Genomic DNA, 23,215 nt, shown 5'->3' on the forward strand with positions numbered 1-23,215 from the left:
GTAGTAATTGGGAGAATTGGTAAAATTAGAAGATGAGACTAATAGAACTCTAAATTTATTTTTACAGTTTATTATATTTTATGTGCTGCATAAAAATAGAATTGAAATATTTGTACACTGAAAGTGTGTTTTATCTTTAGGTGCTGATCTTTCTGATTATTTTAATTATGGGTTTAATGAAGATACCTGGAAAGCTTACTGTGAAAAACAAAAGAGGATACGAATGGGACTGGAAGTTATACCAGTTACCTCTACTACAAATAAAATTACGGTAATTAGTAAATATTCCAAAATACCCCAGGCTTTTCTACCATCCCAGTTTTGCTCCCTAAATACATCAGTTTTTCCCTATAAAGGTGGTTAAATGCTATATGATAGTTTAAAAATTCCATTTTACCGTGTTTGTTTTTTTTCCCTTCCTTCCCTTTCAGAGTTTCATATTAATGATTATCTGATGTTTTTAGTTTCAATTCACAGTCTAGCCACAGCTGGTTTGTCTTTATGTGGCCTATCAATTAAAAATTATGTGGTATCTTAATGGGGAATATGTTATTTAACTTAGGCCGAAGACTGTACTATGGAAGTTACACCAGGTGCAGAGATCCAAGATGGCAGATTCAATCTTTTTAAGGTGAATTTTAGTAAATTATCCTTGGTTGCTCTCATTTTTTGTTCTTGAGTCTGCTCCCATACCACTACTCGAGGGACAAGATTAAAGTGGAAATAGCTACCTTTTTTCCAAACCTTCAGCTTCCTGGTGACTTACAAATTTGCTGATTGTTGTTTTATCTCCACTTTTGCAAGCATGTGAATTATAGCCTATTATACTAACAAATGCAAAGTAAAACTATTCTTGCTATATGTTGTGATTTTATTTTGAGTCAAGTGTGTGTTTGCTTGTAGGATATAAAAGTTCATGCCAACAGGCTAAGCACTCATTGTAGATTCTGCTATAATCTTTATCAGAATTGGAGACTTATTTGTCCTAATTTTCTGTTAAAAAATGGTAAGGTAGATGACATACTGCTTATTATCTGTATGAGACTGAAATCTTTGGTGTAATGTCTTCTGCAGTTTAAGATGTCTCAAGAATCTTAGGTGTTCTTTGACAGTCGCCAAGAAAGACTCAACAAAATTAGGATAAAGTCATTGAGTTTTTAAATTAATATTAAAAGGAGTAGGTTTAATGAGGGACTTGCAGGTTGATACCACTTGGGTATCAAGTCTGACTTCTGGCTTCTCCATTCCTTAGGATCAGTCCTAAGAATAATAATATATTTTCATACTTGTGTGATACACAGCAACCTACAAACTTTTTTCAAAATCTGATTGTAAACTCTTCTTCCTTTACCTTAATTCTTAATTCTTGATTCTTGTGTTGAGTGACACTGGGATGAAGACTGGGAGTGACTTTTAGATCGGGTTATATACCCAGGGAACTTTTGTGGGCAGGAACTTCTCTGTGTCCCGTTTGGGGCTACAGCCCTGTCCACCAAAATACTGCCTCATGCAATGCATGTGCTATATCCGCAGATGTAGCCGCTCTGCTGGACACAGTTCTGTATAGAGAATTTAATTTTAATTTACATCCTACTTTGGGTAAGTATTTGGTTCTTGTTCTGCTGTAAATATTTTGAAAGTGTGTGATGATGTCTATCTTATTTTAAATGGTCATCAAGTTCTTTTTGGTGATATCTACTTATTGAGACATGGAATATATTGTTTTTCATGATTGCAATGAATAATTAGAAAAGTTATCTTGATGAGGAAATAGTTTGTTTGCAATGGTGCTTTTAATTTGCTTCCAACAGAAATGAGAACTGCCTTTTTAAACTGCCAGCTCCTCTATACTTTGTCTTTTTGCAGTAAACTTCTAAAACTAAAGGATAAAAAGAAACTCCTAGAGTCTGGTCTCTTATTGAAGGTAGCGACTGAGAATAAGTTATATACATACAGTCTACTGAAAAATTATTTTGACGCTTCTTTTGATCATGTGAGAGGAGGTCATTGTTCCATTCTGATTTATTTAATTCTGAATGAATAAGGACTTGAATTCGACAGGTATAGTCAAATTATTTAAGAAATCAGCTTTATTGGATCAGAGAGTTCTTTCTGGAGAAGAACAGAAGACATGGCTTTGTAGAGTGTGGTTTAATTTTAGAAAGCCTAGCAACCAGAAAGATGAATTGGAGGAATTGCTGCCTGTTAGTGATCAGGAGAGTGACTTAGAGTAACAGTATTCTGGCAGCAGTGTATGGTGTGGTTGGAGAAAGTCCAAGCTCTTGTCCACTTATCTACCATTTGAACTATAATCATTAGGATTGGTGAGAAAGAGATAGAAGGAAAAAAGCTTGCCCAGCTTTCTTGATGTATCTGAGTACCTTCAGTGTGCCCAGCACTGTGCTAGATGCTACAGTAAAAGAGGGTCTTTGTATTCAAGGAGCTCATGATCTGAGTGATGTGTACATGTGAACTGATAACCATGATGTATTGTGACAAGTGTTATGTTGGTGTATTGACAAAATGCAGTAGGGAGTTCAGAGGAGAGAGTGGGTTATCCTGCATTGCAGAGTCTAGAAGGATTCAAATGGGATGTGATAAGTGAAAAATGAGTGAGTTTTCATTAGTAGGAGACGGGAGTATAGAACATTGTAGGCAGAGAGAGCAATGTGAACAAAACCAGATAGCATTAAAGGAGAGTTGGAGTAGATGAGAGATCTCTCACAGTCTCTGATGTCAGTATCTTTATCTTTGTTTTTCATCTTTTTGTTTTTTCTTTTTGTGATAATCTGAGTTTTCAGAGAAGACATTCTAGTATCCTGCCTAGAGGGTTTATATTTATACTTGGCTGCTTGAAATGTTCTGGGAGCTAGAGTTGTCAATTCCTGAATCTTTGCGGGTCTTGCTGTGAAAATCAATATGTCTTTTCTTTCTCATTGCTGACTTAGGATTCAGATTCTTTGGTCTGCTCAATTACTATTTTTTCATCTGCTTTCAAAGTCCTAACTTTTGTTGCCTTCCCAGTCTTTTTGTTCTTGTGGGTTGAAACAAAATTGTAATAAATAATTTATGTGATTTTCTATTTTTTCTTTTTTCATCTTAACATGTAAATGTTTTCCTAGGTTATTAAAGGTTTTTGATAAATAACACTTTATAAATAGTTGCATAATCCATTATTTGGGTGTTTCACAATAACTTCTTTTTAGATATTATTTTGTAGTATTAAACTTCTATAAATAATGCTATGAAGGGCAGTTGAAGGAAATTTTACAAAATAATTAAGTTTCAGCATAATTTGAGTAAAAATCTGATCATTTGTTTTTATAAAATCAGTCATAATGTCTTACAGTCATTTCTTAAACTATTAGATCATGTGGAAAAAATAATCTCATTATGTTGTGATTAAACAAATTTTGAGTCTATGTAATGCTGAGTGCAACATCTGAAGACAAAGTGATAATGATAATGGAGGTTGATTAGGAGGGTTGCTAAAATGGTGAAGATTTTCAGAATTGTTTACTATAATGAGTATATTATGAAGAAATTAACAAGAAAAGAAAACTAAGTTAGGAAACACAAGCAATTTTTACATGTTTGAAAATGTACCATGTCTTCCTGATTCCTTTTCTCACTTTTTCCCCTATTGTAAATACTCTTTAATTTATAATCTCTTGCCCCTCATTCTACTTCTTTCCAACCCTTCTCCCTTCCTCCTTCCCAATTTTTATTATTTATTTGTTTACTTACATGTTTGTTTATTTTTAAGATTTAACATATTATTTTATCTTTATTACTTTCTTTAAATTGCCTTTCCAGAGATATTCATGTTTATGTAGTTTTTGGCAGAATAACATTAATACCCCATGTTTATAAAGTGGTTTCCCGTTATCTCACCTGATCATCACAAGAGCTTGGTGAAATAGACTGAGTAGTTATTACTGGTATTTGATAATAGGGATAGAAGGATTAAAGACTTTCTCAAAGCCTCAAGAGCGGAGACTAGAATCCAGGCCTTCTGGTGCCCAGTAGAGCTCCCTTTCTGTGAGACCAGATTTGCTGCTCTGCTCCAGTATTAGGGTTCCAGTTGCTCTCCAGATCCTAACTTTTAATTGAGCATTGTCTATGCCAGGAAGTGTCTTAGGTTTGGGTGGAGAGGGGAGGTAAGCATTATAGACATAGACTTTGTGGTCTTAAGAGTTTATCTGACTTAATGGGAAAGATAGGTAGTAATTAGATAATCGTGCCAAAAATTATATAAACTCCATGTTCTATGAAAGACTTTAAAGAAGTGACATTTAAAGCTGAATCCCAAAGCCAATCAAATAGCAAATATATTTGAGCACTCATTACATGCCAGGCAATGTATTTAGGCACTTAGGATACAGATTTGAACTGGACACCATCCATGTCTTCAGAGATCCTATTTTATAGTGGCAGCAGGCAGACAATAAACATAAAATAAGTAAGAGGACTTAAGATAATGTGAGAAATTCTATGAAGAAAATGCAAAATGATATGATAGAGATAATATGATAGAGATTGGAATTGGCCACTTCAAGGAGACATTTGAACAATACTTGAGCCATGATGATCTTTTAAAGCAGAATGAACATCTAGTGCAAAAGCCCTCATAAAGGAGGAACTTATCTGTTAAAAAGAACAAGAAGAAAGGCCATTGTGACTGGGCATAGTTAAGGTAAGTTGGGGACGAATAGAGGAAAACAAAGTTGGAGAGGTAGGCAGGGCCCATACCATAAATCCTTGTAGGCCATGATAAGTTTAGGTTTTATTCTGTTTGCATCGGAAAGCTATTGGAGAATTTTGAGCAGGGGAGAGACATGAGCTGATTTACATTTTTAATAAGATTGCTTTGGCTGTGTACAGAGGATGGATTTTAGAGAGGTAAGATCAAAGCAGAGAGACGGTGTAATAGAACAGATGAGATGTGGTGGTGGGTTTGACCTGAGTTTTAGGAGTGGACCGAATGATAAGTGGTTGAATTTGGTATATATTGTCAAGGTAAAGTTGACATTGGTTGTTCATATGTCTTGGATCATTGCTAGGTTTTTTTTGTTTTTGTTTTTATTTTCTTGAGCAACTCAGTGCCATTTACTCATAGGAAGAAGACTTGGAGAGGATCAGATTGGGGGATAGCGGGAAATCAGTAGCTTTATTTTGGCCATGTAAGTTTGAGATGCTTAGAAGACATGTGAGAAGCTGGGTATAAATTATTGGAGCTCAGGGGAACAGTTGAGACCATAGTGTCAACTCTGAGTATTCCTGACATCCCCAGGAAGAATAGTGCATTTCTTCTTCTGTGTTCTCATAGTATCTTTTATCCCAGGGATATATTTTTCGTAACAGTTGTTGTATTGCTTTGGTGGTTTGTGTCTGTCTTTTCCCACAGTCTGGAATTTTGTTGTATTTCTCTCTGTGGTCTCAGTTTCCAGTACATAATAGATATTCAGTAAATGTTTGATGAATAAATCTTGTTTATTTCCCCTGTCACCACATTCGGTCAGTTTTACCGTCAAAATGTCTAACAAATCTATTTCTTTCTTTCTATCCTCATTGTCTTAGTGCTGATCCTCATCATCCCTCATATAATTAGTATTAACATTAATATTTTATTTGAAAATGAGTTCCACATAATGTTTATTTGAGAGGTAGATGGTTTCTGGAATTGAATCAGTGGTTTGAATGTATCAGAGTCAAGGTGTCTGAATTCTCTTGGCCTTTGCCTCATAGGGAAGGAGAGTGATGCTGAATTTAGACTGAACAGGGGCAGTAGAATTTAAATAGGGCCTAAGATATAGTGATGTTATTTAAGTATAGGGCAACTTGAACTTTATTTAAATTTAATAAATTAATGACGATTTTTAAGATAGGAAGGTGAGTATAAAAGCAAAAGAGCATAAAGAAGATTTTCACCAGTCTAAAGGAATATGACTGGACCATACTTCAAAGGATCTGGCAGGAGCACAAAGGATGGGCAAATATGGGAGAAATTATGAAGTAAGTAGATAACTGGCTTGAAAGTGAACATAAAGAGTGAGAAGAGGGATTAAGGAGACAGATGACTGACTTCAGGCTTCTGGGTGTACTGAATTCTTCAAGGCCTTTCTTGAACTCTGAAACATGGAGTCTTAACTGAGTATCTTGGACTTATTTATAGTGGTCTGAGAGAATTTATGAAAGTCCTTAAGAGTTATAGTTTATTGGACTTATAAGTGACATTAATTTGAACTTTTTACTAGTTGGGAACATTTTGGTCCCATAATCCACCTTTGGTGCCTTTCACCTAATGCTGTTCTAAAATAAGTTTAATTTTATTATATACTGGGCAACGAAGCATTCTTCATATTTAATTTCAAATCAAATGTTATGAATTTATTTTAACATCTTTACTGTATTAGGTTTGAGTGTTCCGTTGAATTAAACAAGCTAATAACCCTTTTTTTTAAGGTACAGCAGGGAAGAACTGGAAATTCAGAGAAGGAAACAGCGCTTCCATCTACAAAAGCTGAGTTTACTTCTCCTCCTTCTTTGTTCAAGACTGGACTCCCACCAAGCAGGTTAGTGAGATATTGATGATTCAGTTTATTGAAGGCATCGGTATCTTCACCTTTAGTGCTATATGAAGTATAAAAACTCTGAATGATATACCAAAAAACTGGAACATTCTACTTGGTTTTGGTACAGAATGAATTCTTTGTGAAAAACTCTTCTGGGTGCTATTTCATCTAAAAAAATCTAGGTAAGCAAGAAATGAACAATGGAATATAGTTACATGTATATATAAAGACACAACAATCTCACATTCAAGGCAGGTGGTGACAACAATGGTCGCGCTGTTTTCTGTGCTTATTATTCTTACATAAAGAATTATTGAACTTCCTAAGTCTAGATATACTGGCCTAAAGATGTTTCACTGATTTTAGTAAAAGAGGTTGTAGAAATTTCAGCCTGAGAAATTTTTCAAATTAAAATCATTTTCTTTTCTTTCTTTGGTTTGTTGTGATAATACCTAACTTTGAGTTCTACACGGTACCAACTGTAAGAGGCAAAGATGTTGGCAAATGTCCTTTTAACTTAAACATAACAAGTGATTAGCCCATTACCAGGAAAATGGTAAAGGATAAGCCAAGACTAGGGAAGTTTTATGTCAGCAGTTTAATCTTGGGTTAAAGATGACTTAAACCAGTTATTTCTGTGAGCCTGAAACAAGTCAGTAACTCAACTATTACTAGTTCTCAGCCAGATCATTTACCTTTTGTGTTACTTACTTAAATTTATTTTATGTAGTTTCCTGGTTTTGTCATTCTGATATTTCATACTATATGAATACAGAAAGAAAACTTCTAATTTAGCCCTAAAATAGAGTTTTGAAACTTTCAGCCAAAATTCAGTATCATAAAGCCATCTCAGATTTTGACTGTCTCTTCTTAACAATTTCTAGTCATGCATATATACACTACCAAATGTAAAATAGATAGCGAGCGGAAAGCAGCTGCGTAGCACAGGGAGATCAGCTTGGTGCTTTGTGACCACCTAGAGGGATGGGATAGGGAGGGTGGAAGGGAGACGTAAGAGGGAGGGGATATGGGGATATATGTATACATATAGCTGATTCACTTTGTTATACAGCAGAAACTATAATACAACATTGTAAAGCAATTATACTCCAATAAAGATGCTAAAAAAAAAAATAAGGGGAAAAATGACTAAATCACAAAAACAAAAAACAAAAAAACAATTACTAGTCATGGACTTTTCCAAACAAGGTTTTTTAAACCAAATGCAGTCTCATAAAAGTGTTTGTCTAAGAAGTTATGATAGCTGAGGAATATTGATTCTTTTAATATGTAGTCTTTTTTTTTTTCCATATTTTAAAAGAGGCCAACCTTCATTCATTGAGTTAATGGTGTTCTGCATTCTAGAATGATATTAAGAGCTTGGACTCTAGAGCCAGACTTCTGGCTCAAATTCTGGCTCTATTACTTACTAGCTGTGAATTACACTAGCTGTGTATTACTAGCTAGTGTGTATTGGGCACATCGCCCAATCTTCTTGTTCTTTCATTTCTTAATCTATAAAATACAGTAATAATACTACATAATACCCTCACTGAATAGTTATGTATATTAAATGGATTAATTTATGTAAGGTGTTTAGCACAGTGGTACATACATAATAAATATTCCAATGATGTTTGTTATTATCATAATTAAACCAATTGAACTTTTAAAAATCAATAGCAGTTTTTCTGTGTTTTGCCCACTTCCACCTCCTCCCCTCTTTTTTAAAAATTTGGGCCAGATTATGTAGGACATTGTGCCATTATAAGGGTTTTGGCTTTCCCTGTAAGTGAAATATATGGGGAGTCACCATCAGATTTTGAGCAGAGGAATGAAATAATCTGATTTAGGTTTTTAAAGTCTTTAAAGTTAAATTAAATTTAACTGCTTTATTAAGCTCAGACTACAGAGGAATTAAGGGCAGTAATGGGGAGGCCAGTTAGGAGGCTGTAACAGTTATCTAGACAAGAAATAATGGTAACTTAGACCACGGTGGTAGTGGTGCAGATGGTGAGACACAGTCAGATACTGGATACATTTCAAAAGACATAAAAGATCTTTTATATCTGAGGCGGAAAAGACTATAGGAGGAATGATTTTTGGAGGGAGGAGACCAAAAGTTCAGTTTAGAACCTGACAAAATTGAGGTGCCTACTAGTTATACAAGTGGAATATTTGCATGGGAAGTGGGTAAGTAGATCTGGAGTAAGGGGAAAGGTATGGACTGGAGGTACAAATCTGGGAGTGATCAGTGTTTAAATAGTACTTAAATGAATCTGTGAAATTGAATTAGATTGTAAATGAGGTAAGTATTAATAGTGAAGTAGTAAGAAGACAGAGCCTTGAGGCACTTCAATGCAGGCCAGAAAAGTAAGGATGGAACAGTAAGAGGAGACAAGTAGAGAAGAATGACTAATCAAATAGGAGGAAAACCCAGTGTATATCTTGAAAAGGGTGTGTTTCAAAATAGGAGGAATGTTTTAACTATCAAACAAATATTGTTTGGCCAAGAAGAAGAGGACTGGGAATGACTTCTGGATTTTAAAATGCAAAGGTTGTGGTGATTCTGACCAGGACATTTTCAGTGGTATAAGGTGAAGATTTAAAAAAAGACTTTGTGGAATGGATTCAAGAGAGAATAGGAGGAAATGAATTAGAATGAACAATTTTTTGAGTTTTTTTCTTTTTTCTCTTTTGAGGGGACGGAGAAATGGGACAGTATCTGGAGGGAAATGTGGGGTCAGGAGGAGGGTTTTTTTGCCAAAATGAAAGAAATTACAGCATGTTTTTATATTTATGAGAATGAGTTACTAGAGGGGAAAATTGATGATGCAAGAATTGAGAAGGGACAGTTGTTAGAGCAGTGTCCTTAAGAAGGTCAGAGGGGGTGGGATGTAATATGCAAGTGGAGGATTTAGCCTTAAAGAGAAGCATGGACAATTCACTCATTGTAATAGGAGGAGGGGCAGGTGAAGGTAGGTGGGTGGTTAATGGTGATGGAAACAACTGAAAGTTCTCTTTCTGATTGCTTCAGTTTTTCCCAGCAGCATAGAATGCAGACTTATCTGGTGAAAATGAGAATAGTGGAAGAGGGTGTTGAATGTTTGAGAGGAGAGGAGAAGGTCTGAAATAGTTATTTAGAGGTGTGTGAATAAACCTGGGGGAAAGGAGCAGGATTGCTAGGCAGTTACCTGGAGGGAAATGTGGGGTGAAGAGATGGCTTTTTTTTCCAGGTGGGAGAAATCACAGCATTTTTATATGCTGATGGGAATGAGCAGAGTGAAAAATTTATGACACGGGGAGAGACTGGACATTTCCAACTTTTCTTGAGGTTAATGGCCATAGGTTGAAAATGAAACAAGTCAGCTTGTTTGGGTGTGTTTGTCTTTCCCTTGTCAGGTATTCATGTGTTCATGAAGAGTAGCTAGAGTTGGATTTAGCAGGGGTTGAAGTTATACCAGGCAAATATGCCCAAGGGAGAGAGGGGCAAGGAAGGTGAGAGTGTACTTGAGAGAGTGATTATAATGATGGATCATGGATCTAAGGAGAGATGAAGGAGAGATGGATAAGGAGTGATAGGAGGACACTGGTGGATAAGGCACAGTAAGAAGGAAGTAAAAAAAAATGACAAAAATTAGCAGATTCATCACTTATGCTGAAAAGAATGGATAATTACCACCACAGTTTGTAGAAACAGACACAACATGTCAATACTGTCACTTTTGGATGCAGAGAACAGTACTCATTGCTCATTAGAAAAGTTTGTTTTCTGGATTCATCTTTGCTTGATGGAAAGGACACTTCTCAGCCACTGTGAAGTATTTCCCTAAATATCTGTGTTTTATTCTTTATATTTATAAAGTATTTCCATTTTATTCTCTGTATTTATGGAAATTAGATGTTTTTGAAAGTAAAATTTTATTGACTTTAGGGAGAAGACAATAATGTCATGTAAGTCGTAATAGAGACTGTACAGCAAATATTTAGCAGTAATGAAGTGTATTACTGACCTAATCACTGTATTTCTGTTGTTTAAAATCTTAGATTGCCATATTAATATATAAATGGCTAATGGTATGTTTACACAGAAAATTTTTTTTTTAATGGTTCTTTGCACTTTATCAGTAGGAATGTTGGATTTCTAACTTTCTGTACTGCTCAGCAAATTGTTAATATTTGATATATCAGAATGTTTTGTTTAATCTTTAAAAGTTTTCATATAGATCAATAAGCAGAATATTACCATTACTACCAGCAGCCCCTGTTGTGCCCCCTTCATTTATTGTTTTCATTTTTTAATGTTTTATTTTGGAAAAAATTGAAACTTACAAAGAGTTGCAAGAAAAGTATTAAAGTCTATACACTGTTCACTCAGATTCACCAGTTATTAACATTTTGCCATATTTGCTTTATAATTTCTCAAAAATATTTTTTTCCTGAACCATTTTAATGCTAATTGTAGACATTGTGCGCTTTTACCCCTGAATACTTCAGCATATATTTCCTAAGAACAAAGACATTGTGTTCCGTAATTATAGGAAACAGTTAATCAATGTCAGAACATCTCATAATGAACCAGTACTTTAATATACAAGCCATAAATTTTGCTGATTATTTCAATAATATCTTTCATGGCAGTTCTTTTCTTTCCTCCTTGATTTAGGATTCAGTCCAGGATTATTCATTACAATTAACTCTTTTATCTCTTTATTCTTTTTTGATCTGGGACAGCTTCTTGAACATTCTTTGTATTTGTTGACATTGACTTGAAGAGTACAATCTGGTTATTTTGTAAATCATCCTTCAGTCTGGGTTTGCTTGATGTTCCCACGTTATTAGATTCAGGCTTTGCTTTTGGGGCAGGAATACTACATAAGTAATGTGGTGTTCTCAGTGAATCAGCCTGTAGGTACATGATGTCAGTTTGTCCCATTATTAGTGGTGATAACTTTAATTACTTAGTCGTGGTGGTGTCCTTTGCGTTTCTGCAAAGTTACTGTATAAATAAGTAATCTGTGAGGGGACTGCATAAATATTCCGTTTGTCTTTGAACTTTCCATGAATTTAATGTCCGTTTATGATTTTTGATTTAATCTATTATTACTGTAATGACTGAAAATAGTCATTGTCTAACTCTGTTATTCCTGTTACATTTATTAGTTGGCATTCTACTTTAAAAATGAGCTTTTCCACCTCCCTCATCTACTTATTTATTATTAGACTCATTAATTTTTATTTTATGTGTGAGAGAGTGTGTGTGAGGCTTATAAATGGGGTACATAAACTATATATATATACACATACACACACACACATATATATGTATACACACATATATATATATATATACTGTAATTCATATTGATGCTCAAATTGTTCCAGATTTGGTCCGTGGGAGCCTCTTCAAACTGGTTCCTCTGACCTTTTGACATGTCCCCATCATCTTTTTTTGAGGATTTCTTTATTTTCTGATGTTTCAGTCTTACGTTGTACTTTCCCTGCCCCTTCCCTAGAAGCAGCCATTTCTTGAAGGAATCCTGATGCTTTTTAGTGGGAAATGGTAATTAGAAACCACAGTCTTGGCAATAGTTATGCTCATTGCTATTGGGGTGTCACTATTTCTAGGTCTTTTCAGCACTCAGAGCTAGGAAAAAGCAAGCAATTTCAATGTGAAATTGCCATATGTATGTTATTTTTATAAAATTTTAATCATACAGTCATGTTTCTTTTACTTCTAGTTTGACACCACAGGTTCTACTCCTCTTTCCCTATTTTGTATTGCATCTTCCTTTTTCCCACAGTGAGAACCTAGTTCCAACAAGTTCAATATATACACTCATTTGCTTAATACTGAAATACACACAAAATAGATTAGAACTGTGCACCTACCATTACAAAAAACAAACCTATTAAATAGAATTCAAGATTTCTTTCAATTTTTCTTTTTCTTAGATTGAGAGTATATAGTCAAAATATTGTGTTCAGAAATTTCCTTCAGAGTGGTTATATATATTAATCACTTAAAAGATAATTTGATCCATTGTTTCTGTTTCTGTTCAGTATTAGCATTTCTTTTCCTTCATGCTTATTGACTTACTTTCTACATATCTAGAACATTTAACATAGTTCCAAAGGCAAGACTATCCAAAAGTATACTCAGATTAGTCACTCTTTTCGCAATTTTTTTCACTCCTGTCAATAAACCGTTTCATCTAGTTACTGGCTTGTTCTTCCTGTGTTGTTTTTTTTTTATATAAATAAGCAGCTACATAAACATGTTTTTCCTATTACTTTGAAAGAGTGTCTTATTACTCCTTTAAAGGATTGGCAAGAGTGTAAATAGGTGAACACCAGGGATAAAATTAACTTTTATTAGAATTTTACTTTGCAAGACTTTAATTCTGAAATGGAATTTTAATGAAATATATATTTAATATAGGCTTTTATGAAACACAGAGTGTTGCTGTTAACTGGTTACACTAACAATATTTATTTCTATTATTGAAGAATTAGGGAAAGAAATACCAACATTTCAAATAAGGTTTTATGAAACTGCAGAAATTAATGTTATTAATTTGTAAAAGCACTGAAATTTATTTCTGGATAATATATATAACCTGAAGTAAGCCTTTGGTTCTTTCCTCATTTCTGCATTTTGACATCATACTGTCTATGTTGAGAAGTATTTCTAAAAATATTCTAGAATTAATAAAATGTTGATAACAAAGACATCTATATTTGAATACCACTAGCAGTCTTAGTTCCACAACAAGTATTTCATATAACTTGAAGAGAATGATACTATCGGAACATGCTAAAGGACTTTAGAAAAAGCATGTCAAGGAAAAAAGAAACAGAACAAGGGGGGTCAGAGACAACAGTATGTAAGAAAAAACATAGAAAATTTATCTCACCAGAAACAGCACCTCTTCTCAGTCTCAGACAAGTACTGCCTCCAAAAAAGCCAATTCAAGCGTTGGGAAGTGGCAGGATCAATATGGGAGGGCCGAATCACCTGATCTAAGGTAAGGCAATTTTTAAACATTGGATACTCCTGATGTTTAGGTCATCAGTGTTGTTTTATCTTATTAGAAAGATAATAAATTTTGACTAGGCTGTACCATTTTCCCCCCTGAATTACACTGTTTCAGTATAGAATTGAGGGTTTTTACACTTACCTTATGAATCAGCCCTTATCACATCATGTCTCGCCCCTCGTCTCCCTAGCTTTTTATAACGTAAATTGCCTGGAACCATGCTAATGGGTGCTCAATAAATGTTTTCCTTCCCCTTGCTGCAGGTTCAATTTTCCTTTCTCGTATCATACCCTATTCAAAAACCCCTGGGTGCTTTTCACTATCTGGAATAAAATTGAGCCCTCTGAGCCGGTCTTTAGGACCTATAAAATTGGATGCCATTGAATCTTTCCAATCTTTATTTCCCAACTACAGTGCATAAACCTGCCATTCTACTAAGTGGGTCTAGGAAGTACTGTCTCCCTTGTTGTTGCTATGCTTTTTCTTCATAATCCACCCTCCATAGAATTTTGGTTTGTGTTCTAAATCTTAAATTTACAAAGCATACAAACCTTGGATGGATATTGTAAACTCTCTGAGCCTGTGAAAATGGGAATAATACTTTCTATCCTAAGCGATGTAATGAGAAGCAAGTGTGTTAGGGTATGAAAATGCATTGCCAACAATAAGCAGTTATACTTTGCTTGACTATACAATCTAAGCAGTTATACTTCGCTTGACTAGAAATACAGACTAAGATACCTTCTTAATTTATCGTTTGAAGTTTTAAATAAGGTAATAGTATATGGGAGTGTATTTTGTTTGTTTTTTTTGGTGAAGAATTTAAAGCTTTCTTCCTGGGCAGCTTGATGCTGTATTAATGTGTGTTTTGTTTTGTTTTTTTATGTATTTATTTTATTTTATTTTTGGCTGCGCTGGGTCTTCGTTGCTACGTGGGCTTTCTCTAGTTGTGGTGAGCGTGGGCTACTCTTCGTTGCGGTGCGCAGGCTTCTCATTGTGGTGGCTTCTCTTGTTGTGGAGCTCGGGCTCTAGGTGCGCTGGCTTCAGTAGTTGTGGCTCGCGGGCTCTAGAGCGCAGGCTCGGCTCGGTAGTTGTGGTGCAGAGGCGTAGTTGCTCCCCGGCATGTGGGATCTTCCCGGACCAGGGCTTGAACCCGTGTCCCCTGCATTGGCAGGCAGATGCTTAACCACTGCGCCACCAGGGAAATCCCATGCTACTATTACTTTAACACCTGAAATTTCTTTTATATAAACCATTTGACTTATAATTTTTATCTTAAAATAGTTATGCTTTTGATATAACAGTTTATTTCTTGAAATAAATTGGCCATTTTATAAGGAAAATATTAGTTTTTAAATCTGAAAGTGATACATTTCAGTGCTTAGACTATATAACTTCCCCCTCGCTACCCGCCCCCCGCCCCCCCATGCCCCAAAAGATGGTTTGGTAACTCAGAAAACTCCCTATTCTGATTTTGTGATTAGTCTCAGGGAGTATAGGTAGTAGGAAATTTGACACTGTATTTTCAGTGTGTATTTTGTGCTTTTGAAAATTAAAAAGAAAAATTAAAAAGAAAAATTAAAAAGAAAAAACTGTAGATGAAAGCTACATACACTTTCTTATAGCATAAGATAAAAAATGAGATTCCAGCTCTTGTAATTAATGTAACTGAGAAATGGAGAGTTTTTTTAAAGCATTCCTTAAGTCTCTTTGTAAAGAACGATTAAATGATGGTTGAGATCCTTTTCATAAATTACTGTATTTGGAGACCCAGACTTTTCTCACCCTGTTACTCTTAATTTATATATTATAGTGTTTTTTAAATCTTTAAGCTAACTATAGTATTTAACAATAACATTTTATTGGTGCAAGTTTGTTTTGTACAGATTTGTAACTTTTGTAAAGTGAATTAGTGAGAAGAATGAAGTAGTTTTAGTGAACACAGAAAATTGGAATAGGCAATATGGATGATTGCTATAACCTTATGCCAATGTCCAATTTATTTCTGTATTTTGTTTCCATTTTACAGTCTTAAACTATGCTCCTTTTAGGTAATTAGTTGCAAATTCTAAGTTGTTTTATTAAGCTTGTTTTCCAATATCAGCATACTTTTAAACTAACCCAGACTCTTGAAGGAGGAATAGTAAAAATTGCTTTACAATGTAGAATCACTAAAATATTTAAACCTGCCTGCATGTTTTGTGATAGACAAACAAAACTTAAAAGTGGATGTTAAATGAACATTAAATCTAAGATTGACTCCCTCATTTGTTCTTGCTGCTTACTATTATGTCTTGATGAAGTCGTTTACTGCAAAAACGTACCTGTACTTCATAGCATTTGAGCACTCTGAATGCATGTTGTTATACTGTGTAGCTTGTAAGATTTTATGTGATTGGACATATGAAGGCCTTTTTTTTTTTTTAATTACCTGTAGAAACATATCTTTTCCTATCAGTGATACATTTAAAAAATGCAACTAAGCATAAATATGGCTGGTAAAGGTTTATTCCAAGCTCTGCACAAAAGTAAGTAAACTTGGCTGCCCTAATAAGCACAATTTATGTCCTCCAGTGAGTCAAATTTTAGCATATTTCACCTTTAAGTATTCAAGGTTTTTTGTTTGTTTTTAATATAGCTTAACAAGTAACATGACATTTTAAAAATTCAGGACCCAGAAAATTAGCATGGAAAACATTCTGTGGGTGGGAGGGGGTTTGGAGTTGGTCATACCCAAGCCTGAATATTGACGTTGGCGCGGTACTTCACAAAAGAGCCTCTTTCCACATCTGTGAAAATGAAACTGATTGGACTTACACCTTACTTTCAATGTACTTACGGATGAAATAATTTTTAAGCCTGTGAAAACGCTCTTGCAGGGCACCCACTAAAGTGTTAGTTCCCTTTGGATCTCTGCTCCCATCATAGGCTTTACCAGTCTCTTTAAATATGGTGTGATAGGAAATTACATGTCCTGAAGACAGTTTTTAAATTCTGTGATTTTTTTGGGGGGGGACGTGTATCACTTTTCTAGACAGAATTCTTTTTTATTAAGAAGTCTCCACTTGAAAAATGGAATGTAAGTATAGAAGCAGTACTGTCAGTCCACAGAACTCAAAAGATCAATATAAAAGTATGTATGTAATGAAATCCTTACCATAATTGTTAAACCTTTTTAGATATGACTTTAAATTTATTGAGTAATAAAAACATTAATTTTTATTAACTACTTTAAGTTCTTTCTAGAACAGGACAAAATATAAGTCTCTTCTTTGGGCATGCCATTAGTTGTAGTCCTCGACTTTAGCTCTGTATTGGAGTTACATGGCGAGCTACAAAAAATATTGATGCTTAGGCCTGAGAGACTCAGATTTAACTATTTGGTGTGCACTCTGGGCATTGGGGGTCTTAAACGCTCTCTAGATGATTCTGATGTGCAGGCAAAGTTGAGAACCCCTAATCCATTAGTGGGGTGTGAAATCAATTTGCTGGTCTCAGCCACCAAATATTTCTTGGTTTTATTTTGTTTTTTTTCCTGTGTTATTTGTAAATATTAATAAAATCATATTTGATATTAATGTTATTCTTTTTCCTTTATAGTAAGTGTAAGTAAGTACTGTTTTATGAAACATTTGTGTTTTTTTATATAATGTATATACTGGATTGCTGTGCAAAATGTATTTCCTAAATAACTGTTTTGTGGTTTAAAAAGTTTAAAAACTACTGTACTCTATCATACTTTCACTTAAGATGGACTCAGAGGAGAAACTTTTTTCTTTTTACTTTCATCTTTAAAATGGGAATAATAGTTGCTACCTCATAGGATTATTATGAGGAGTAAATCTATATAAAGTGCTTAAAACAGTGCTTTCCTAGCACCATAGTAGGTGTTCAATAAATACTAGCAATTGTTATTACCAAGAAAAGTAATCTTCAGAGCTAGCGCTTTGTTTTTCTCTTAATGCACATTAAAGACTTTTGTTATGAAGACTGTCCTTTATTTTGGCTGGTAAAAAATAAGCTCAGAGATAAATTTGTGGCCAAAGATTAATAACTAACCTTTTGTCTGTTTTCCCTTGGTTCTGATTTTGTTACTCTTAGGATTTCTATTGTTTCTATGTAAGTAGCTCTCATACCCTTTCTGGAACATCAGAATCATCAAAATATGTCATTTTAATTTAATTCCACTAAAATTTCAGAGATGTTTTCATATTCATCTGTGCTAGGAGGACAGGTAGAGGTTCTTGTGACTATTCACTGCCTGTATTAAACTGTAGATTAATGAAACTGTAGCTGTCCACTGTGGTTAGTTGCTCTCTCTTTCAGCTTTTTACTATATGATTGAGTCCAATATAGAGAAGAGAATCATGCTAACTGCATTAGCTGTCTGCCTTATTGAACAAATTTGTAAACCCAGTTAAACCTGTGCTATGTAGAAATCCAAGTTACAGTAGATCCTCATGGTGAAGCTCTACTAAATTTTTTTATTCATTGAAATAGAAAGTGGTACATCAGAAACTTTAATAATAATGTGGTTCAATATTGTTTTCCATAATGTGACATCAGAATTGATGTTTAATTATTCACCTGTGTTAAATATTAAGTGATTTTTGTTACTTTGGTACATATGTGTCTGTTGTAAAATATTTCTAACAAAATTTCTGATTAAGGTAAATCAATTTGTGTGGTAAAAATGCTTGGGCAAGGAGCTGTTACTATTATGGACATATAAGGAATTGCAATTTTCTAGACTCCCTCTAGTGATATACATTTATTAAGGCTAATTTCTCATTTGTATGTTTTTATTTTATTTTATTTATTTATTTAAAAAATATTTATTTATTTATGGCTGTGTTGGGTCTTCGTTGCTATGTGCAGGCTTTCTCCAGTTGGCGGTGAGCGGGGTGCCACTCCTCGCTGCGGTGCGTGGGCCTCTCATTGTCGTGGCCTCTCGTTGCGAAGCACGGGCTCCAGGCGTGCAGGCCTCAGCAGTTGTGGCACGTGGGCTCAGCAGTTGTGGCTTGTGGGCTCCAGACCTCAGGCTCAGCAGTTGTGGCACACGGGCCCAGTTGCTCCGTGGCATGTGGGATCCTCCTGGGCCAGGGCTCCAACCCGTGTCCCCCGCATTGGCAGGCAGATTCTTAACCACTGCACCACCAGGGAAGTCCTGTATGTTTTAGAAACATAGTATTTACCATTTTGAATCTTTAGTGATAGAGCAATCCATTTAAAGCTGAAAAAGGTAATCAGACATCTCTGAACATATTGAAGATAAACTTTAATAAATGAATACTCCCATGTGTCCCAGAATTTTTGGAAGCAGAAGTCCTTAGAAATCCATGGTCAAAAGTTATAGAATCTTTCCCCTTTTGCTACTTTTAACAATTCAGAGAACTTATAATCCAAGTTGCAAATCCAAACAAATTTGTGAGAATTTGTTCTTGATGGGAATAAATTTAAGAAGATGGAGAGGGGAGAATCCAGCGATTGAGAATAGAAGAGAATGGAAAAGAAAATAGTAGGGTAGAAATAAGGATTTTTTTACAATGACGTTTAGGTAGTAATAAATGGTGAGGGCAATCCTGGTTTCAGAATATACACCTTTATCTTTTGGGCTGTTGGATCTGAGATGTGTTTATATATGGGAGAGCTGATGGCATGTGCTTTGATATGAAACTATAGTGGTCGTAGCTTTGTAAGTATTTTAAGTTTTAGGAAAAAATTAGAGCAATATTTGTTTTGTCAGAAGTATTTCAATTTTTATAATGTGTGACTGTTAGGATAGTTTCCCAGCTGCACTGAAGTGTACAAGTTAAGTAAAATCACTTTTGATCTTTGAGATCATGACGAAACCTAGGGGGTCAATGACCTAGGCATAAAATCAGAAAGGCTTGAACATTTTTTAAATGTATTAACAGAAATCTTAAGTGGCAGGATGGTAAGCAGGAATTAACTATGTAGTTGAAGACATTTCAAATGCCATTATAGACTTTTTATAGGGCTCTCTTCTTTTTGTGAGCATAAAATTATTTATGGGGCTTTTCAAGGTTTACTTGAAACATACTTTCACTAGTTCTTGATTTCCAAAAGTCTTAAGTTTTTCAAAGGCTGCTTATCTTGCTAGAAGGCAGCATGGCTCAAGGGAAGGGGTCTGAGGCTTTGGAATCAGGAAGACTCAGGTGTGAAAGTTAGTTTTGCCATGTAATTATTACTGAGGTCAGTGACATCACTCTGGCTCTAGCTTTATCATCTCTAACAAGTATATATTAATTTTTTAAGTTAAGGGTTATTGTGAGGTTTAGGTGTAGAATGTAGTCATTCAATAATTGGTAGCTGCTGTTATTAGTCATCTTAGGAACCTAATAACTGTGGTGACCTGAAGGATCTATTGTACTTTGATTGTTTTACTTCTATAAAATTTTAAAAACAGAATTGTTCAGAACTGAAATATAGATGAAGAGAAATTCATCTAATTTGCATCCACTTTTCATTGCCAATTCCTACAAGTGACTTCTGTATCTTGTTAAGCATATATATTTTTATAAGGTTCTTAGCTACACGTAAAAATGGCTTTTAATGTTATTTTGTTTTCTTTTATTATTAGATTTTCCTATTAAATTTGCAGCATTATTTTGTGATAGACTGTTTTTCCATCTACTCACAAACTTTAATGGTTGTAAATACAGTTGGAGGTGGGGCTGGCATTTAAATATTTGAATTTTTCTATCTAAAGGCAAGTTATCAAGAATGAAAAAGTGGTTCCCTATTTATTTTTTCTAATGCTCAGAATAAATCACTAAGGAAGATAACCTTTATGTATCAAAATGAGCATCATTTCTTTTCAAGCCCTTTTGAGGAATTTTTAAGATTTCTGTAATAGAACTATATGTGTTACAATTATAGTGGCCAAACATTTTTATTTCCATTTGTTTAGCATTTGCTACTGATTCAGTTCCACAAAGATAAATTCACTTGGAGACTATTAAAAAATAGTAAATTTTGAAGAAAACCTACAAAAATACTTAAAATTTAGCATTATGATCATTGTTGGGTGTGTTGGTCTTAGCTTATTAATAAAACTTAGTTTTTATGACTATGCAAAGTAGTGAGATCTAAGTGATGTTTTTTCAATGTGTGTTGTGATCTGATTTTATTTTAAATTACATTGCAAAGGGTTTTAGGCTTTATTTCTCACCTAATATTTGTGTTATTGTCCAAACATCTAATTAGGTGAAACTGAAATGATTTAATTTTTATGTTACAGGAGATTACCTGGGGCAATTGATGTTATTGGTCAGACTATAACTATCAGCCGAGTAGAAGGAAGGCGACGGGCAAATGAAAACAGCAACATACAGGTTTAGTATTTTAAAAGTTTTTTTTTTTTAAATGAAGGATTATATCTGTGTTCTAATTTAATTTATTCATTCATAGCACTATGCTATGTGTAAGGTGATTTAGGTGCTACAAAGGGGACTTAAAATGTGGCATCAATCACCATGTTATTACAAAAGCTGTTCCATTTAAAATTTATAACCTTTGGATCTTTTTCAATAAGATATTTTTTTCCTTGCTATAAATGTGATATATAGGCTCATTGGACTAAAAAAGGAAAATATGGGAAAAGTTTAAAGAAGAAAATAAAACCGTCGATAGTTCTGCCATCTAAAGATAACCACTCTTGGGCTTCCCTGGTGGCACAGTGGTTGAGAGTCTGCCTGCCAATGCAGGGGACACGGGTTCGAGCCCTGGTCTGGGAAGATCCCACATGCCACGGAGCAACTGGACCCGTGAGCCATAATTACTGAGCCTGCGCGTCTGGAGCCTGTGCTCCGCAACAAGAGAGGCTGCGATAGTGAGAGGCCCGCGCACCGCGATGAAGAGTGGCCCCCGCTTGCCACAACTAGAGAAAGCCCTCACACAGAAACAAAGACCCAACACAGCCATAAATAAATAAATTAAAAAAAAAAAAAATCACACACACAAAAAAATTCTTAAAGATAACCACTGTTAACATTTTGGTACATCTCTTCCTCGTCACTAAGCAAGATTGGGATAGATACTACTATGGTTATATTTTTGTGTATCCTTTTTTTTTCCATATAAAATTATCATTTGCATTTTCCCATATTCTTAAAAATATTTAACACCTCCTCATGATAGATTTATTGTATGGCTGTACCATAATTTATTTAATGTGACATTTCTGGGTGAAGTAGATCTCTTGTTTTTCAAGTGAAAGAATGAAAGAAGATGAGTTATTAGTAGCTTGTATAATTCATGTTTGAACTTTGAGTAATTGAGACTTTCAGCTATTAGCTTGACCACACTTTTTTTCATTATTTTCTTTCTCTGAGTACTTTAAAAGATGTCCAGTGTTTTGATTCTTTATTACCTTTAATAAATTATGTAAATGTTCTTTTTAACACCTTTAAAGGTAAATTATTTCTAAAATGGAAGATAATCCTCTTTTTTATCCCCACCATTAAAATGCCATGCTTTCTTAAAATAATACTGCTTTCTACTTTAAAAACTAGCTTATCAGCATAAGCCTTACAAAAATTACTGTACTTAAATGTAGGAAAAGTTAATGAAAGGAGATTATATGTTTAAATGATATGCTTTAGCCAGCAAGGATTTGGAAAGTATAAATTAAATGTATAACATCATGTTGCCTGTTTTTTCTAGTTTTCTCAAACATGTTTGCACATCAGAATCCCTTGGGGAGCTTGTCAAAAATTCAGATTTCTAGGTGCCACTCTCCTGTAGGTTTGGTTTCTGTCCCTTACCTGTTCACATAGATCAGTATTTTGTAAATACTTTTACTTTTTAAGTATAAACCCTTGTTCTTAAAGGTACAAGGCTCACATGAAGAAGTTTTTTATGTATCTGGCTGCCTGTTAGTTGCACCCTATTGATGCATACCTTACAGTCTCTTACTTTGCAACCTGATAATGACAGGCCTTGGTACAGTGAATATCTGGTTCTATTGCTGTGTTAATTTCTTAATGCTAGTATCTATGACTAATGATTATATCGCCTTAATTTGAATACTTTAACTTTGGTTGGGTAACAAAGATAATACTCATTACATTTTATTTATGAAGTACTTAATTGTCTCGTTTAGAATATTTTTAAAACAATTATTCCTTAAGAATTTTATTTGTAATGATTCAGTTTTGTCTAGGCTTTGAATATGAACATTTAAAAAAGTGTGTTTGAGAGTGAATACTCACATCTGTATAATATCTGTATAATATACACACATGTCACACACACAGAAAAATTACTCCTGCTTCCCCAGAATATGTGGAAGTGAATAAAACTTATTTCTTAGATTAAATGAGATTCACTTACTGAGTTTAATCTTAGATAAGAACATTTATTCATCTTTTTAATTAACTATGCTCTGATTTTAGGTCCTTTCTGAAAGATCTGCTACTGAAGTAGACAACAATTTTAGCAAACCACCGCCATTTTTCCCTCCAGGAGCTCCTCCCACTCACCTTCCACCTCCTCCATTTCTTCCACCTCCTCCAACTGTCAGCACTGCTCCACCTCTGATTCCACCACCAGGTAAATAGTAAATAAGACATTTGA

At 34.5% G+C, this 23,215-nt stretch overlaps 1 protein-coding gene across 30 annotated transcripts in view; it reads left to right on the forward strand.

The window, feature by feature from the left end:
- Positions 1-23,215, forward strand: part of FIP1L1 (factor interacting with PAPOLA and CPSF1) — a 63,913-nt gene that overhangs the window by 12,334 nt on the left and 28,364 nt on the right. For 10 of the 30 annotated variants that reach the window (XM_061192301.1, XM_061192303.1, XM_061192305.1 and 7 more), the window contains 6 exons: positions 141-271; positions 563-631; positions 6,466-6,575; positions 13,496-13,603; positions 20,880-20,973; positions 23,035-23,191. In XM_061192301.1, the coding sequence (XP_061048284.1) occupies positions 141-271; positions 563-631; positions 6,466-6,575; positions 13,496-13,603; positions 20,880-20,973; positions 23,035-23,191 (669 nt within the window). The remainder of the gene's footprint in view (positions 1-140; positions 272-562; positions 632-6,465; positions 6,576-13,495; positions 13,604-20,879; positions 20,974-23,034; positions 23,192-23,215) is intronic. The other 20 variants (XM_061192290.1, XM_061192286.1, XM_061192287.1 and 17 more) reach the window with 3 other exon arrangements.

This window comes from Eubalaena glacialis, chromosome 5 (genome assembly GCF_028564815.1).
Source record: "Eubalaena glacialis isolate mEubGla1 chromosome 5, mEubGla1.1.hap2.+ XY, whole genome shotgun sequence".
NCBI classification, from domain to species: domain Eukaryota; kingdom Metazoa; phylum Chordata; class Mammalia; order Artiodactyla; family Balaenidae; genus Eubalaena; species Eubalaena glacialis.